The 19,777-nt window shown below is 39.3% G+C and overlaps 1 protein-coding gene across 1 annotated transcript in view; it reads left to right on the top strand.

Moving 5' to 3' along the window:
* The first annotated feature begins 10,905 nt into the window (after positions 1 to 10,905).
* Positions 10,906 to 19,777, top strand: part of SPTLC2 (serine palmitoyltransferase long chain base subunit 2) — a 63,677-nt gene continuing 54,805 nt past the window's right edge. The window contains exons 1-4 of the mRNA XM_005417452.2: positions 10,906 to 11,096; positions 17,976 to 18,130; positions 19,189 to 19,337; positions 19,684 to 19,777. Of these exons, the coding sequence (XP_005417509.1) occupies positions 10,971 to 11,096; positions 17,976 to 18,130; positions 19,189 to 19,337; positions 19,684 to 19,777 (524 nt within the window). The 5' untranslated portion in view covers positions 10,906 to 10,970. The remainder of the gene's footprint in view (positions 11,097 to 17,975; positions 18,131 to 19,188; positions 19,338 to 19,683) is intronic.

The following is a 19,777-nucleotide window of genomic DNA, read 5'->3' on the forward strand; positions in this document are numbered from 1 at the left end:
GTTTGTGTCGTCGGCCCTCGCCTGGGGGGGGAGGGCAGCGCCCGGGGGGTGCTCGCTCACCGCGCTGGTGGCGGCGTGGGAAATTACTGTCCCTCGGGTCACAGCTGTAACTTTACTGCCAGGCTTTTACTGGTGCCAGAGCTTTGAACTTAAACCTCGCTGTAGCACGGTAGGTCTGTGGTTTAGAAGAGAAGGTTTCAGTAGTCCTTCGCCCTGTTTCGCTGTTACAGGTGCGACGCGCGGGGCTGTGGGTACAGGTAGCCCTGAGCAGGGACTTCCCTCTGGAGCAGAGCTGGAGGCTGGTGCAGCGCTTCCCATCCGGCTGTACTAACAGCCTGCCCTGCAAGTGTGTATTTGTGCTTGCACGTTTCAGCTGTTTCTGTGCAGAGCGCTCAGGTTTTGTGTTATAGTGTAAAGAACTTAAAGGTTGTCATGCATTCAGCCTCAGTAGAAGGCTGTGTTTCCTTGAACACCTCAAGCTGCTGGAGAAAAGCTTTCCTCTGTCATCATCTCTCCTGCTGCTTCTGTTTTTCAGTCCTCTGCTGTCCCTTCTGTTTTTTCAATGTAGGCTTGTGCACTCACTGTGTGAGCTGGATTGAGAACTGATGCAGGGTAAAACGAGACTTTTTTCCCCCTGGGTTATCTTTAACTGAGGATACTTACTATATTTCTTTGACTGGATGGATGCTCATAGTCTTGCCCTGGCCCTTGGGAGATACAGCTCAATACTGGAAGTGAACAAATGGAGGGAGGTTCAGTGCCTTCATTTGGCAGCAGTGTCAGCTTGTACTGGTTTGGGGAGCTGTGGCTTTGGTAGTCTTGCCTTGCAAACACCAAGCCCTCCTGGCTCTAAAACTTTACATGTAAGTCTTTGTAATAAGACAAAGTGTTGTGGTGGAAAGTGTTATTCTGTGAGAGTTTTTCCCCACCCTGTGCTTTCTAAAGAAGAACATCTGAAAACAGTTATATTCCTCTACTTCAGAAGAACAGAAAGTGAGGTAGAGAAGCATTTTCCTCAAGGGCTTTGTTTACTTGTGTATCTGGAAAACATGGGTGATGCAGCATGTGAATAGGAAAAAACATAGATTTCAAACTGAGGAAGCTTGAAAAACCTTGCTGGTTTATGAGATGTTCTATTCACTTAGTAGCTTGCACATGATACCATGCTCAGATATGTTTTGGAGACCTGAGGCATTTGAGATAACTATTTCTAAAGTGGGTCAGGGTTCACTGGAGAAGTGGTCATGAAAAATCTTACCAAAAATCTAAAGTGTAGCAGCAGTGTGAGATATAAGAGTGTAGGAAAGTTTGATATCTTTCTGGTAGCTGCTTGCTGGTCAAACAGATTTGTAATAAGGAGTATTACATTTTTTTCTTCATAATTTTATGTGGGCTAGCTTTATGCTAACTTTCAAAGTGAGGGTCTGAATGTTAGAACTGGACTGGAAGAAGCAGTTGTTTAGGGGAACTAATTATGTCCATCTTTCTTAGATAGCATCCATGGTGGTAAGCTGCCCAAAAGATGTGTTTGCTGATATATCACAGATTCTGATATCACTGGCTACTTGATTGGTCTTTTGCCCTTTCAGTTTTGTTTTTTGGGCCTTTCTACAGAAAAAGGGAAACATGTGAATGCTCACTTTGTATTGAATATATTTGCTGTGTGTGTACATACTACATACTTACCACATAGAGTACTTGAAAATCTGCAACTGTAAGCAAGTACCAAAAATGACGCAGCTTGCACAAAAGAATGTGATTGTTACTTAGTAGGAAAAAAAAAAAAACAAACAAAAAAGTAAGGATGAGGAAAATAACTTTTTCAAGAAGGCCTTTCACAGGTTTTGTGTGAGAAATGAGGTAAAATGAGATCTAGCTGAAATGATGGGAAGAGGAGGGGAAAGGAAAACAGTCAGTTTAAAGAAATGTTGCAGACATTGACAATTTATCTGGAAAACCATGGAGCTTCTGAGGGAAGAGTTTAGAGACAGGGTAGTGCATTACCGTGCCCCCCAGTAGGGCTTGATAGTGCAGGAAAGCTTTACCCACTTTGGACTGTATGAAAAAAAGGAGTCCTCTTCTACATAGGACGTTTCTGCTCAGGTGATCTGTGTAACTTGGAGGGTTTTTTAATTCTTGATTTGTTTGTTTATGTTTTGGAGATTTTTATCCTAAAAAAAGTAAAACTTAGATTCAAATGTTGCCTTATGATACCACTAAGGGTGGTATTTGACATAGAGTAGGTTCTTTACTGTTACTCCAGCATGCTCAGAAGAGGGTGAAATTGTTCACTTAATTTTCAAAGGGGTTGTATTTGTCTCCTTCTGAACTGCTAAACCTCATTGGTAAGAGGAGACGAGAAACTTGCTGCTTACTAAAATTGCGCAGTAACAGACTCTGGCTACCTTGGAGATTAATAAAATATCATCAGTGACTGGGAAAGTGACCATTTGAAGTTAGGGTTTGAGCATAGTAAAAACATTCTGCTGAAGTACTAAGATAAGTAACAGCTCTTGGCTTTCCTGAGATATCCTGTGTTCAAATTACTTGGCTCCTGCTTGAAGTTAATCTGTTTAGAGATTGTTGCATTCACTGAATTTCAATCTCATTATGAACACCTTAATTAAAAGAGATTGAAGAATCATATAGAAATTAAAAATTGTGGAATGTTGAAGAAAAGTGACTATTTTCTGACTGTATACAGTTAAGGGAGTTAATGGTTAGAAAGTATAGTAATTTATGGATGGACTTAAAATTGATTGAGAACTCTGGTGTAATACTGCAGTATGTAAGATAAAAACCTGACATCTCAAAGGGTATTGTCATGATGTGAGGAGTTGAACATAGATAGGAGAAAGAGAGCAAATCTTAGTAAAAGAGATGTGAAGTTACTTCTTCAAGTTGTGCACGATTCTGCTTTTTATGCCCTCCCGCTGTTTTGGGGAGAGTGTTGAGTTCAATATAAAAATGGTGTTTAGGAGCTATTAAGAAACTTGTGGGAATAATAAGTGGGGGGAAATTGCTTTTTCTTTCTGCAATGCAGTTTTAAACTGGAACGTATTTCTTCATTGGAATGTTTTGCAAATGACTAATGGTTTTCCAGTGCTGCATCTGAAAAGATTTTTCTTGCTTAGAATAGGGAGATTGGGACATCTTTAATGGGAGAAGATGCCCTTATTTTCCAAGATAATTTATTTGAATCCGCCTATTATTGTGACCAAATTCTTAGTCATGTGATTTTTTTTAAAATCTGTAATTGAGCTTCTCACGTTAGAATGGTTCTGTTGTGCTTCTAGAAGTTAAAGAAGTAGTAGTCTCAACCTAAAAAATTTAAATTGGAATGTAGGTTTTAGATATCAAGTTCTTAATTTCTATTGTGTGCAGTATCTCCAAGTCAGTTAGATAGGAGCTGGAGTTATATAAACTAATTTTAATTTCCCTGATGTTTCTAGAAGGTTTTCAAACACTGTCCTATAGCAACTTCCAGATAACATACATGCCTTTGTAAACAAGGTCTTGTGCTGCTTCCTCAGGAAGACAAGGAGTAGTTTGGTTGATAAAAGTGGGAGGACTGTGGGATTTGCATTCCTTTAAGGCTGTTACAAGTCCTGAATTCTAGCAGCTATTAAAATGGCCAGCATAGATATTTCTTTCCTGGAAGTTTTGGTGTGGATATACAGAAAACAGTTTGTGTAGTCTTGTGGTTTGTGGTTGCTCTTCTTAAATGGCACAAACTGCTTAAAGTTTCATCTTGTGGGATTGCTGCAGGATGCAGGGGAACAATGGCTTCATCCTCTAAGATGCTTTTGCTAGAATTCAGGTTAGTGTAGTTTCTTTTGGAGAGCACACTTAGGATGACTGCAGCAGATACTGCAAGTTCTTCTTGCTACAAGTGCTTTAGTGACGTGAATCACATTTCAGATGAAAGTTAGGATAAGATAAATGTATTAAATAACTACCCTATCCACTGGTGCAAAAAGGAATTGGAGTCCAGAATTGTGAGGTTTTTTTCACATCTATATGCAAATTTAAAATTTAAGTACTTCTGACAGGAAAAAAAGATCCCGAGAATCTAAATCTCATTAACTTCTTCTTGAAGTAGTGGTTGTTCCCCCTTGCTCAGCATTTGGGAGACTGCATCTTGCAAATGATGTCCAGTTTTGAGCTTCTCAGACACATGCTGACATAACCACATCAATCTGTGAATCCAGTGGAGGGTCCCCAAGAAATGAAGAGGCTGTGAGAGCTGGGTTTGTTCATCCTTAGGAAGAGAGAAGGCTTAACTAGCTGGCTGCAGGATATAGAGGAAATGGGGCCAGACTCTTGGAAGCGTGTGGCAATAATAGGAGAGGCAACACATGTACTTTGGAAGAATAGGAAATTTTGATTGCACTTAAGGAAAATAATTTTTCCCACAAGGGTGGTAAAATACTGGAAGAATTTGCCCAAAGAGGTTGTGGAGTCTCCATCCATGAAGGAGTTCAAGAGGTTCCAGATGGTTGGACATGGCCCTTGGCAACCTGTTGTAGTTAGCCCTGCTTTGAGTTGGGGCTTGGACACAATGGAGGTCCCTTCCAACCTTAGTTTTTCCATGGTTACAGAGGTGAACTCATGGACTGCAGGGGAGTTTGTCCAGGTTTGGAAATTAGCATGCAATCCCCAAACCCCTGTGAAGATGTGTGCCTTAGGACTTACAGCAGGTACTCTGAGGCTTACATCAGACCTGAGGAAAGGAATGACTGCTTTCCAACTCTTGCTTGGTTTGATGATTGACTGTATTTATCGTGTCAGTGATGTAAAACTGAAGTGAGAAGAAAGTTGTATGATCTAGAAAAGACTGCAACCTTGTTCAGATGTTTTAATTGACAAAACTCCTCTATTTTTGAAAAAGTGTACCTGTGCACAATGATCTTTTTCTACTACCAAATTCAGTTATAAAAGTCTGTAAGCCTTTGTGGAAGGAACAGCTACTCAACATTTTCCCTGGCTAAATGAATATTTGGGGTCATCATATTAAATTAGTAGGTGTAGTGCCAATGTTGCGCTTGTTGAGAATTTGTGTGTCTGTGCTGGTATGAAAACAAATGTCTGTGATAGCTGCTGATATTATGTGCTACTGAAAAATTAGTTTGGGTGGAGTGTTAAAGTCTGTTGATTGTATTTGGACTGCCAGTTCAAATTCAGCTGGTGATAAGCCTTAAATGCTCTTCAGAAATTGTTATAGATGTATACAAGTTAATTTATTTTTACCATATTGGCTTGAGTGATATGTTGTATTTTTCTGTCTTAATTGTACAACAAAACCAATTTTTTTTCTAAATTTCATGTGTTCAGTTTGTTGGGGGGACAAAAGCTTTATTTATCTATTGACTTCAGTTTCGCTAGGTGGAACATAAAGCATTGGCCCATCTTCAGTGAGGTTTCCGGTTTTTTGTTTTGCCATTGTTAAGAAATGAATCCTAGAAAAAGAACTGTTTTTAATTCAAAAGTATAGTTTTGAAGAATACTTAGGGTTGAAAAGTTTAGGAAGTAATGGGATTTAGTGTCTATAAAAATGAGAGCAGATTCTAAAATATGTCAGGAAATGCTTTCAGAGGTATCTGAGAGCCTGGAGATCAACTTGTTGGGGAAGCACTGCAGACCTGGTCTGTCTTTGGAAATCTTTATTGTAAATCATATTTAGTATTCTGTGTGCCTGAAATCTACTAAACATAATAGATAAAGCTACGTATGAGGTTTAAGGTAATTTAACATAAAGAATTTAAAAATTATTTTAATTTAAAAATTAAATATTTTCTTAAAAAATTTAAGAAAAATAGTATAGTCTCAGTAGAATTCAAATTGTCACCTATATGTAGTAAGCAAAAATCACCAAGTTTATTTGCATCCTTTACTTGCTAATGGAGGGCAGGGGAGAACCCAAGCCCAAACAACTTTTAAATGTTACGAAGATTTACACTGTTTTTGTAGATGTGGTAAGTGCATCTTAAACAAGGACTGTCAAATTTGTTGTGACTGACTGTAAATAAAAATATTTGATAATACCTGTCAGGAAGAACAAATCTTTAATTAGAAATATACTCCTAAAGTCTGTTTTATAAAACAAGTTTATCTCCTGTGGGGTTTTTTTTAAAGCTTAAAATGTGATTCAAACTGGTTAATTCTAACTTTGGCAGTAAACACTTTGTCTTTTTACCCATGCAACAGTCTGAGATTGGAAGTCTTAAGCAAAGCCGTGCAAGGAAAAGGGCTAGAGGTGACAGTAAAATTACCACAGGGTATCTGACATTTTAGAGCAGCCCCTTTCATGGAATTCTCACTGCTGTGATTTCTGTAATGCTGATTTCCTCAATCCTTTGTGATGAATGTGGCCACGTTTGCATATGGAGGCACACTCATGGATGTGGTCTTTCACACTGTGTTTCTAAAAATAGAAGCAGCAAACCTGTTAGTAAAATTTCTGCAGCACATGTAGTATGTGGCAATGAGAAGCTACTAAATTTTAATAAGAATTTAGCAAAGTTGTGTTCCAGCATAAATAATCTTTTTAATGTGTTTACATTAAGTCTGCCAGGTTCATGTGAATTTGTTCTTCCTGTCAGCATGAAATGAAATGGCCTCTTTGATACAGTGTTGGTCCCTTCCTGGGGTAGCAGCAATAAGCAGTTACTGTGTACTGCTCTCATACTTGTGCAGCATGTATTGCACTTGTAGCATCTTCTCTCCCTAAAGTACATGCCTGCCATGCCAGGTGTGTACCCAGAGTCCTTGGTAAATCCTGTGTGTTGTCTACAGCAGTATCTGCAGATGTTCCTGTGTTTGTGCGCAGTTTTTCTCTTCTCACCCACAGAGGATATAGAGAGTGTCCAAAGGAGGGCTACAGAGATGGTGAAAGGATCTAGAAGGAAAGCTTTGTGAGGAGTGACTGAGGTCACTTGGTCTGTTCAGCCTGGAGAAGAGGAGGCTGAGGGAGCACCTTATAGCAGTTAAAACATCCTCAACAGGAGAAGAGGAGGGGCATGCACTGACCTCTTCATTCTAGTAATCAGTGACAGGACTGATTACTAGAAGGAAGGGCATGAAGGTGTTCTGGGGTGGGTTAAGGTGGGATATTAGGAAAATACTCTTTACCCGGGCACTGGAACAGTGACCCAGGGAAGTGGACACAGCACCAAGCCTGACAGAGTTCAAGAAGCTCTTGGACAGCTCCCTGAAGTAGGTGGTGTGACTCTTGGAGTTGTGCTGTGCAGGGCCAGGAGTTGGACTCGATGGTCCTTGTGGGTCCAACTAAGTAAATTCTGTGATTATCATCAGACTCTCGTGTATTCTGCTTAGACCAGTGTAGTCCTTTCTAGCAGTAGCTGTGTGATGCTGCTGCAGCTCAGTAACTGCTACAATACTGTTTCCTGTGCTTTGTTTTGCCAAGAGTTTGGCCCAACACAGGTATTACCTGTGGCTGGTTCTTTGCGGCCTTCTGTAAGCAGCTGAGTTGTGCTCTCTGATCCTCCTGCAGCTGAGTTCCTTAATGTGATGGTGCTCTTCTGCATACAGGTACTCTGCACAGTACAGGAAAGAGAGTTGTAGGTGAGCATACATGTAATTTTTTTGATCCATGTGTTTAAGTGAACTCTGACTGTTTTTCGTACTTGGATATGGTGTGTATTCTACTTCAAAGGTCATGGCTCACTTTATGATCATAAAGCTTGTTGAAATCATAAAAGTCTTAATCTTCCATGCCTTTTTTCTCCTCCTGATAAAAGGAAATTAGGCTCTGAACTGTAGCTACCTTCTTTCTTGGTCTCTGGAACTGAAATTGCTGTTCTTTTGCAGCGGCTTTGGAGCTTGCAGCATGTAAGCCTTCATTTGAAGGCTTACATGCTTGAAAAACAAATAGGCTTGTATTTGATGTGACTACAAATACCTCTTCTGTAGTTAAATAGAGATTTTTTATGGTCATATGCTTCATGAAGAGTTTGTGGAATTGCATTCAGTCTTTTCTTTAATTTTTTTTATTCAGCTAGGATAACACAAGCTTCTCAGCTGATATCATAGCTGACATGCAAATTTAAGGATGTATTAGCACGCTGGTGGACAAAAACTGTAAGGTGAAATTGATTGGAGTATGGCTTGGATCAACACAGGTATTCTTAAAAGGCCTTTCCTAGTGAAATGTTGGGATTGACCATATTGAATAGTTTTTTTAGTTTTAGCCTTTGTTACAAGCACAGGCACCTCCAAAGACCTGGAAAAAAAGTGGTATGTTTTTATTTTGATTAAGTTTGCATATGGATTTGGGTCTCTTAGTTTGTTTTTTTCAGTAACTACTTTTTGGTGCTTGGTAACATCAGATCCATTATCTTAGGATTGTAGTCTTTTATCTCTTCCAGATGAACTGCCAGTTACCTGGGAAAGACACTAGAAGCTTTGATGTGATCTCTAGTTATTCAATACTAGGTAATTTGCAAAGTAGTCACTACCAGTTTTCTGTCTGCTTATCCAGAAATCAGCTGCTGGTAGGCAGGCACAGGTGGCAGGTATATAATGTGCCTGCTCCTGAACAGCTGCTCTTCACAGCCTGAGCTGACAATGTGAGGATGCAAACTTCTACTTGTAATTCCCCAAGCTGTGAAACTGTGGTGGTTGGAGCTTCAGTGTGTGATCTTCCTTGTACCTGGATGCAACAAAACTTGATAGTTTTTTGTACGGGAGCCGTAGTGATACAGTTAAGGAATTCTGAGAGTAATAGAGAAGAGGTAGGTGGCTCTCACGGTTTTTCCTTTGCATTGTTGGCTCACTGATTCTGTGATGGTCATGGTGCTGCTGCCCCTCCTCTCTCTCCAAAAGCTGCTGTCTCTTGTTTGCTGAGCTCTATTGAATGACTTTGTGGAGCAGTGCTGTAAAGACTATTAAGGTCTAGTGAATAAACTTCTGCAGACAATTATATTTCCAGCATGGATCAGTTCAGTGTTGAAGGGATGCTATGCTGATAATCAAATTTAGTGGCTCTAGTTGTACTAGCTGGAGGCTGGTGCAGATGGCTCAAAGTGGGAGTGAGTGGGGCAGGGGCAGTTTCTTTGACTGGTGTGTTCATGAAGAGAATGGTGTGTGAACCTTTGGCCTGCACTAAAGCCTTAAATTGCCAGCACTTGAGCTGCAATGTGGTAAGCAAGTGCTCCTACAATTGTGCCAAAGCCATGGTAATTTTCTACCTTAAGCCATTGCTGTATGTGGTGTTTTTAAAATAATACTTCAGTATTAAACCGGGCCTCAAAGCACTGCAAGCTAGTTACCTGCATCTGTCTTTAAGTGCTGCTGCTAAAAGAGAAACTCCTACTATGTCTTTGCTATTTTGTTTCCATACATTGACCTATTCGTAAGTCCCCACAGTTATTGTGTCCAAATCAAGGAGTTGCTTTGCTTAAAACTGTGTCAGAGGAAGGGAAGAGGTAGAAATGACTGTCAGGAAGGAAGGTGCTGTTGTGGTTTATACTTGGTGACTGCACTGCTATAGCATAATTGTATTGCTAAGAACAGCCCCTTGCTTCTGAAAAATTGCTTTCGTGATATTAATGACAGACATAAAATACAGACTTGCTCCAGCACCTGAGATGAGCAGGTATCACTTTCCAAATAATTCAGTGTCTGGTGATGCCAGCAAGTATGTGTGCCTTATTGATTCATCAACTCTTGTAGAGGTTAGTATGATTCTACCTTACTTTACCATATGATGGTATGAATGACATAGGTGAATAACTGGTTTTATTCTGTCTGCTGGCCCACACCCCTCAGGAATTATTTGCCATTGTCTTTTTTTGATGAATTTAGGTTCAATCTCTTTCCTAGGTGTTGAGATTTTTTTGATTAGTATGTTTTAAGAAATATATTTCTTACTTTAATATATACTTGATGGCACACAAAGGGGATTTCTGTCTTATAGAATGGTCTTTCATATGTAGCTATTCTATTATCGTGCAGCCATTCTAAAACTTAGCCAAGATATCCATTTGCATCTAATGGCTAGGTTTCTATGTTTTCATTCATTAACTTATGAGATCTGATCTTTAACTTAACAATTTGAAAAAGCAGTCTAGTTAAAACCATGATCTTTCTCCCCAGTGTTAATATTGGGTGAGCATTTGCCCTGTAGCTGTGAAGTTTTTCTGTAACAGTCACAAATATTGCATATTCTAGTAATTGTACTTGGGACAGACCTGCTGTATACACTAGGCAGCTAGTAAATCTCCTACCTTTAGATGACATGTAAGTAGCAAGATGACTTTTACTGTGGATTTTATGCAGAAAGCCATTCTTTGTTCTGTATACTGACATATGTGCTGTGTTGAGACTCTGTATACAATGACTTTTTTGTCTGTGGTGTCATGTCGGCCTCATGGATGAGTACAATGTTTATGTCAGCATCTTTAGGCTAACAGCTACAGAGATACGTGGATTATGATTGTTTTGTGACACTAATATAGGCTTCCAAGTCTGAGAATATATTGTTTAGATCAATAAAACTATTACTTTCTATTTTGTTTTTCACTGTAGTAACCCTGGGATGCATCGCTGTTCTGTTACTTGTGCTCTCTTGGTGAAGGCACTTTTTTCGTTTTGGTTGCCTAGATGGAAGCAATGCTCTGTTTGTAACTTTGCAAACTAAATTGTTTTAATGAGATGTTAGATTAAACTACCCTAGATTGGTAACTGTGATTTGGGTTATATCAGCAATTTGGCAACTTCATATATGGAGGCTGGCAGTGTTTATCAGTAATGGCTGAACTTAGCTAGAAGCAGTTTTTGCTGAGTGGTGGGGGATGCGGAGCTGGGGACTGCTCTGAAATGTCTATCTGCCTTTTTTTCAATTAATACCTCAACTGCCTCTCTTTAAATTTTTACTATAGATAAATCATATTGTGCACAATGGAGGATTATACAAAAGGCCTTTCAATGAAGCTTTTGAAGAAACACCAATGCTGGTTGCTGTGCTGACCTATGTTGGCTATGGCGTTCTCACTCTCTTTGGATATCTGCGAGATTTCATGAGGCAGTGGAAGATTGAGAAGTGTCAAAATGCAACAGAAAGAGAAGAACAGAAGGTAACCACTGGGAAATAATGTTCATGGGAAATGGGCTGAGGCTTGAGTGTTTCTTTGGGGAGAAGTGGTGTTCAAAATTTTCTGCTGTTTTCCTTGTCTTCTGGATGCCCCAATTGCTATACAGGTTGTGCCGTGTTATAAAAAAAATGTTTCTTTTGAGTTATTTTTCCTCAGAGTAGTTTCCTCATCTGTCTCAGTGCAAAGCTGCATCAACAGTTACATGAACATACTGAAAGATCCCCCAGCTGCAGAAACAAGAGTTTGGGAAAAAGAGACTGCATATTCCATCTGTACTTAAAGAAGGGCTCTGGTTTTAGTTTCACACCAATGGGAGGCTTTCTGATGCTGATCTGGTGGCTGAGTTTTGATTTAGAAATGTTATTAACTCTCATCATCTGAAGCAGTTGCAAAGAGAAGCTTGTGGGTCAGATCCAGAGCACAAGCAATACAATTTTAAATTCTTTTGGAGTCCAGAACACAAGCAGGTTAGGTGATGAGTAATTTGAGGTACTGACTCGTGCCTCACTGATAGTGATTAGAAAGAATTAATTCATGTTACGACCTACTCACAAAAGCTTCTGTTACCAGGTGAAAGGTCTTGCCTGCTTCCGCAGTTAGCCTGGAATGGATAATTCTGATTTTCAGTACTTGTAAATTATTTTTAGAGATCTTTATTCCCCACAGGAGTTACTTGTTTTTAGGAAGCTACTGCTGAAACATGAAGTTCACAAGCTATTTTTTTGCTAACTCCTTATGTGACCCCTCTTAGAAGAGTGCGACTACTAGTGAGCTGTCTCCAGAGGTCTTATTCTTGCTGATTTGGGTTCTCTCAAACTATTTTTCTCAACTGCTTTGGAGAGCCGATGTGGCTTATAAAATGTTAAGGAAATTCCTTTTCCAGTTGCTGGTTTCTAGTTCTCTGTGCAGCCACACAAGCAGTTGGCTAGCAGAAAATAGGAGGGGTCAGAAAGGATATCTCTGTAAGGCAAACAAATAATCAAGGGTGGCAGGGAGGAACTAAAACAGGGAAGGCTCCTTTGGAGCTTTTTTTTGGAGACAGCACTGGAATAAAGTGCATGTCTTTTTACAGTAGCTAAGGACCAGTGCCTAAAATGACCTCACAGTAGCTTCTTTCTGTAAACACTGTGAGGTAGAATTCAGCAGATTCATAGTAGGGCACTAAATTCCAAAAAAGAAGCATTCTTACAGGAGTTTAATGAGTAAAATGCATTTCATATTGGTTAAAAGTACAGGAGTTTAAATTTACACTATTGCTAAAACTGACTTCTGAGTGAGTGAAAAAAGGAGGCAATAGGTCTAATTCAGTAACGCATTATTGATATTAGGCTCTCAGTAGAGATTGCCACAGAGGACCTTGAAGCACAGAGGTTGTTAGCAACAGGTTATCTTAGTACTAAAAGAAATGTGGCCTTGAATTTTTTTATAAATTAACTCAGCATTGCATCTTACCCTGAAAGAATTGAAACTCTTTCAGTTTCTGTGTTGGTTACAGCTTCCATGGGGAGATGCACATATTCTGGTTTTGTTTTGTACATAGGATGTCTGTGGATGGAGCTAATAAGAAGTGCCAGTGAATATTGCGTAAGAATGAAAAATAGGAAATCCTGTTTAAAGAAGTTTTGGTGTTGGAGAAATCTCAGCCCAGTGTACTTCCCCAAATCATGTCTCTAGCACTTAGATTGTAATAGCTGCTTCTGATATCAGACAAATAGAAAAGCAGTCGCGTGAGGTCTAGAACATACAGTACTTATCCTCACCCTTTGCTGCTTTAAGCTTTGTTTGCTTGCAAATGAATTGATGAGAGCACGTTGCAGCATGTCTACTGTGGGAACCAGGGGTTATTTTGGTGCAGGAGGTAGAGGGAGAGGTGTGTGCTCAATTACTTGTTTTGAAGTTCTTTTCTCCAATATTTGTGTCTCTCTGCTGGATGACAGCCCAGTCACCTTTTGGTAAGGGAATGCAGGTACTAGTGTGTAAAAAAGGTTCAAAACTGACCTTTTTATTGTTATTAATATGTGCAAATCGGAGAACCCCTGTGATTCCACTGGAGTGCTTTCTGGCAGATTTGTGGGAATCTTTCCTCTGTGTGGAAATTAACATTTTTTATTACTGAAATTCTCAAGAGCCAACTAGGTTATTATGATTTTCTTAAGTATCAAGCAAAAGGATTAGCCTTACCTTTTTGAAATAATTCGTAATTGCATAGGTAAAAAATTACAAAATTATGTAGTGTGAGGAAGTATTTTGTGAAGGGCTGAATGAACTTGTTCTGAAAATCACGGAATTGAAGTTTGTGGATTTTCTGTGATGTGTTTCTGAAGGTGCTTACATTTAAAAGCATAACATAAACTTAGGTCCAAAATAGTATTAAAAACAAACACAAGGAAAAGACTCAGTTTTTCTATGTTATGGAGGGCAGTTTATTTCAGTAGAGCAAATTCTTAAATGGTCACTTAAAGGATAATCTTACTCTGCATCATAACTAGAAAACTGCAAGTGACCAAACAAATTTAAAGAGCAGAGCAGAATTTTGAACAGGTTTGAATTACAGCTGTTTCTGATGGCAGGTAAATTCCTTGGAATTTATTGGAGCCATGCATTGATATGAATGATTCCAAGAAGGCCTAATATTCACTCTTTGTTAAAACACAAAAGGGTGAAAAGCGGCAGACTTTGCTAGTACTGATTTCCAGGAAATAGTTTCATGGGTTTTGGCTTTGTTTAAAATATATTCAGCTGAGCTTTTCCTGGAAACCAGTGTTGTGTAGCACATCCTCTCTGAAGCATTACTGGTCTGTTTTAGGCATGGGTAAATGGCAAGATTAACAATTCTCAATTACCCTGGAATCAATTTATACATACCAATTTAATGTGCTGTCTAGTCATAAAATATAGGTAAATCTGCAAAATGCTTCCAGGATTTTACAGGCAGGATGAAAATCACTTTAACCTTTCCTGCAGCCTGATTTGCCTGTTGATTACCTTCCATGTTTTGTGTTTGGGAGTGACTCTGAATGGGGCTGGTAACTCTCTAATACTGCTTCATGCTCTGTAGCTTACCCAGCTAGAACATGTTGCTAGTATTTGGGGTTTTCAAACACGTGTTCACAGGAGTCCAGCTGTAGGAATATTTCAGGGGCAGTAAACTGGAATTGTTTGTTCAATGTTGTCTTAGCATCTCTGTTGCTCATCAGGGGCCTCCTGATGATACAAAGGCTACCCACAGTTATTGCTCCACTTTCCTTGACTCACACAACAGCAAGGTGAAACTAGTCTTTCTGCTTCCTCTAAAAGAGGCCTGGAATTTGTTGCAATTGTCTGCTGGATTTCTGTTCAGAGTCAGTTATGTGTGTGTTATCAGAGAGCATGTTATGTGAATTGTAGATAAGCCCTGCTGGTGCTCATGGCACCATTTGTTAGCTTAGGTGCCATGCTGTGAAAACTTGGCTCTGAAAGTAGCATAATCACTGCATTTGCATGTCCCTGTGCCCTGAGCTAGAGGCTACAAAGCTCTCATTATGACCTTCACTTGTTGCAATATTCATTTAGAGGATGATGAAATAATAGATTCCCAAATCACCTATGCTAAGGTGTTGCACCCCAAGGGAGAATTTTGTTCTTCCCTTAACTGGCTGTGCTTTTCATTGAAATTGCTATGCTTTTCAGGCTTCTGGGAGACCTCTAGTACTTCAGTTTCTTCATCAGGCATCCCCTCAATAGGGGATGTGTTCTAGGCTGAAGTTGACAGGAATAGAGCTGTTTAGGATTTTTTTTAGCTCCATAAATGAAAGAACTTGCTGCTTTTGCTCCCTCTTTTGGGTCCAGTGTTGCGGTTGTTTGACTCTGTTTACTCAGAAGATTGCTCAAAGAAGCAATTCCTAGAATATTTTTCCTCTGAATGAAACTTTAATCTCAGACTGATATTCTTAGGGACCCTTACAGCTAGGAAGAGTATTGGATCTGAAATAAGATGAGAACTTGATAGAAAAATAACAAGATCTGAAGATAACAATAACAAGATTTAAAGGTGATAGTGGTTGCTTCCAGCTCTAGGATGCTGTTGCAGCAGAGCACTGTGGTTGCATCTGTCAAAAATTTGAAATAATGGAATATGCTAAGTTGGAAGGCACCCACAATGACACTGAGGCCTGCACAAGACATCCCAAAGAGTCACACCCTGTGCCTGAGAGAGTTTCCAAACTTCTCAATCTCTGTCAGGCTTGGTGCTGTGACCACTTCCCCTTGGGAGCCTCTTCCTGTGCCCTCTGGGTGAAAAGTATGGATTGATAGAGTTCATCCCTCCCTTCCTCCCCAGGTGTTTATTTTTTTTTGGTTCAAAGATTGGAAACATTAAATTAGCATGAGGAATTCAAGTGGTCTTTTTGTTGTACTATCTACTCTTCATCTGGAATGCCACACTGTAGAAAGATGGAGGAGGTAAACAAACAAACAAACAAACCAGCCCCCAAACCAACCAGCAGACCATCCGTTCCTGTATGCCAGCTCCAAAAGAGGGCTCTGAAACTCCAAAAATCAGTATCAGTTTATAAAGGCATAATATCCTTACGCTTTGTTTTTTACATTCTCAGATGTGTGGGTCATGAGAGCCCCTCAGTGGGATTAGCATCGCTGAGGAAATAGACAATCTGTTTTTGCATTATGCCAAAATAACATTTCCTGCTTGCTCTATTCCAAGGAACTTTCTCATGGGACCTATCTGAGGATGGTTTGCTGGAGGGAGCAGTACATACATAGATAACAAAGGAGTTGACAGTGTGCTGACACCTACACTTAAAGCCCTTTACTACAATCCTACAACTTGGTACTCCAACAAACTAAAGCTAGTGTCCCATATTAAACCTTAGTTCTCTTACCCATAATTTATTCCTGGAACTCTTGTTGACTTTTAAAGCATATTTTTTCTTTATCATAATCCAGTAGATTCAGAGAACTTCTGTACCTCACAGTAACTTTAAACTTAGTTCTAGTGCTGGCTTTTTCTTAAAAGAATGCTTGTGTTACCTATACTGGTGGTGCCAGCCTGTTGTGGATGATTGTCCTTAAGTCACCAGTTGAGCTTGTTACTGTTCTGGCTTTGTCAGCTTGGGTTTCAAAAGAAACCTCATCTGATGAGTAATCTGAAGTGAGATTGGGCTGTATGGGCCCAGGCATACCTGCTTGAGTTGATGACTCATTTCCAGCCTCCCCCTTCCAGCCAAGAACCTTGGCTATAATACCCTGTGAGTTGTTTCTCAGCTCACACAATTGGTGTGCTTGGATAACTGTGCAAAGCTGAACTCTTGTGTGTAGATGGTTAAGAGGAATTGAAAATACTGAGAAGCATCTCAGTAGATTATAATTAGATTTAACAAATCTCTCAAGTATTGATCTTCTTATGTGCCAGGATTTCTTTTTGGTCTCACTTCCCCCACCCCTCTACAAGTAATGTAGCAGAGGGTTTGAAACAATTGCAGGTAATTATTTTGATTTTGTGTCATGAATTGGGACAGGAACATGGAAGAAACAATTCCCCTTCTGTGCATCTTAGGACCTAGAAATTTGATTCCCACTGTCCCTTTGAGAAAGGACATACTTGTGATTCTCTGAAAGAGTGATTGCTAGCTAAATTTGGGTAGTGTTTCCACAGTTGAAATGATGGAAATTAATATCTTTGTGCCTTTTTGACACAGGTAGATCAGAAATGGGTTTAGGTGCAGCTTTATCTGCTTAGAAGTTAGCACTTTTGGGCTTGGTCTTTTCTGTGCAGCTGCTGGTAGGAGGACGCAAAGGTGTGGATCTAAATGTTCTTTTACTCCAAACTGCAAGGGCAAGGTTGTTAAATCATTAAAATAGGAAGGTAATGAAAAAAGTACCTCTAGAGGCAAGCATTGTAAGTAAGAGCTTGTAAGTGCTTGTTTGTGTTTTTATTAAAAAGCTGCCATAAATGCTCCCAGTTTTGCTTCAGTGGTACAAATGTCTGACACTACAGTACTTGGTGAGATACTCTGCCTTTCTCATATTGTCACCAAAAATAAAATTCCCATCATAATGTTTGCATTTTTCTTGTGAAAAACAGGAAGAAATGCTCGGCTGGCTCATACATTTGTAATAAATTCTACTTTTTCCTTCTGTAGATGATTAAAAATGTGGTGATTTTTTTTCCCCCAACAGAAGCAAATGAATTATGCATTCTTATCTCTACTAAACGTCAAACTTTCTTTAATTAAATAGTAAAAAGGAAATCTTGTGACTTTGGGGCAAGAAAAAAATGTTCTTGAGTGGTCAGATGTCCTTGCTACCACAGTTAGTTTGACATTCTTGTGTTATCCATTCAAGGCAGTCACTCACTTTTCCTGGAAAACCTTGGAAGGGAAGCTAAAATTCAGGAAAGGCTCATTCATAAAAATCATGTGGGACTTCAGTGTTGATAAGCTGTGCAGAAGAGAGGTACCATAATGCAGCTTATTAGCTTCTATTGAAAACAAAAAATTGTGGAAAGTTCTAATGGTAATGTGTAAAATAATGCTAGTGGTGCTATATTAAATGCGTTCCTTATGCACAGAATAAAATATGGTAGAGCACCTTAGTTTTCCAAAGTCTTTGTGTATTCAGTACAGCAATGTTTGGTGCCAAAAAGCCATTGCATGTTCCCTTACTCTGCTTAACTCAGAGGCCGACCGTAGCTCTCCTGCAAAGATTATATGCCCAGGATTTAATGAAGGGGGTTATTTTATGTTTTGTGTTTTCCTGAGTTTTTTCATTACACCAGAATGACAGATAATAGTTATTCCTGCTACTCTTATTTTACTATCATATATATTTTTTCCTTTTACTTTGAGTGCTTTTGATGTGTTTCAGGACTTTGTCCCATTGTACCAGGACTTTGAAAATTTCTACAACAGAAACCTCTATATGCGCATTCGGGACAGCTGGAACCGTCCGATCTGCAGTGTGCCAGGGGCCAAAGTGGACATGATGGAGAGAGTTTCCCATGACTATAACTGGACATTCACGTGAGTCAGAACTGAAGAAAACACTTGCAAGAGCTGCCTTAAGATATAGGGTCTCTAAGAGCAAGTTGTAGGATGTGAGGTCAAAGGAGCAGTGAATTATGAGCTTTATTATGAAAGTTTGAGCTTTCTAGCAGCTTAAATCAATCAGTTTTGTTCTTTTGAAATAGATTTAGCCACCAAGGTGATTAGATTTATCTTAAATGATCTTGCCTTCTTTTGGCTACCTTACTGTATTAAGATTTCCTGGACATGCATCTGTAATAAAATTAATACCTTTGTGCATATAATATTAATACCTGATGTGGATACATTGGATTGCTCTGCTGCTTGTGACTTTGTGTTGATTGAGAAGAAGTTCTGCCACTTTAAGTAAATGTTGCTGTCTGAACTGATTTTAACATGATTGTTTTGAGTCAGAACTGAAGTAGTCTGTCGAAACAAAATGAGAAATACAATAAAGGATTTTTACAAATTGGAAATGACGTATCACAGGTTTGATGTGAAGAGGTTTGCAGCACAGTGCTTGGTGAAACTAGTTATGTCTCTTCTTGGCTTTCAAGGGCAAAAGAATTAAAATTGATTTTTTTCTGCTGAACTTTATCCTTATTCTCTTGTCATGTATTGTTAGCACAGAAGTGCCAGATGTGTTTCCTTTCTGTTGTTAGAGGATATCCCGCTTGAGAGGCTGCCAAGTTAATTGATCTAGAGATGTTATTTTGTAATTGAAAGAAAAGTTGTATGTTTCTGGTACGGAGGGAGGAACATGCCAGAGCAACAGATGGTTTGAGAAGCCTCAAGCAATTTCTTGTGTGATAGCAAATTCACCTGTAAATGTAAAGTCTTCTGGGAATTAATTTGAGATTGTAAGATAGGGAGAGAATCTTTATAACTGATTGTTGCAGTTTGATGATGAGAGGCAGTACTGAAATAATTTAATGGTTGGTTCTGTTGAGTTTTAACATTTCAGTGTATAGTCTAGGAAAGTGAAATAATAATCTTCTGGTGTAGATAATTTTTAAAATTCTGGGTGCCCTAATTGTGCTGTTTTTAAAACACAGATACACAGGGAGAGTGATAAAAGACATCATAAATATGGGTTCCTACAACTACCTTGGGTTTGCACAGAAGACTGGGGCTTGCCAAGAAGCAGCTGCTAAAGTTCTGTCCCAGTATGGAGCTGGGGTGTGCAGCACCCGGCAGGAGATGGGTAAGTTGGAGGATGATAGTATGTTCCCTGAATGTTTATTTCAAAGTCTGTATCTAATTGCAGGTCTTTAAAACATCAGTTGTTTCAGCATTGAACTTTAGTCTAACTGATAAAGCAGCTTTTACTTCAGTGAAGAGAAATTGACTTCCTGGATTTAGTTTATGTTGCACAGCAGTTGTTTCACTTATGTTTTCATATATGGGGTTTTTTCAGTGTTCTCTTATGGGCCTTTAAATAAAGCACAGCTTGGTTGGTGGAATTTAGCAGTAGAATTCTACTCTTTGTAGAATTTAGCAGTATTGAAAGCTTCTCCTTACTCTGAATTTCCCATTTGTTTTATGTGCAGGAAACTTGGACAAGCATGAGGAGCTGGAAAAGCTAGTTGCCAGATTCCTAGGTGTGGAATCTGCAATGGCATATGGAATGGGATTTGCAACCAA

Source organism: Geospiza fortis, unplaced genomic scaffold (assembly GCF_000277835.1).
Source record: "Geospiza fortis unplaced genomic scaffold, GeoFor_1.0 scaffold54, whole genome shotgun sequence".
NCBI classification, from domain to species: Eukaryota; Metazoa; Chordata; class Aves; order Passeriformes; family Thraupidae; genus Geospiza; species Geospiza fortis.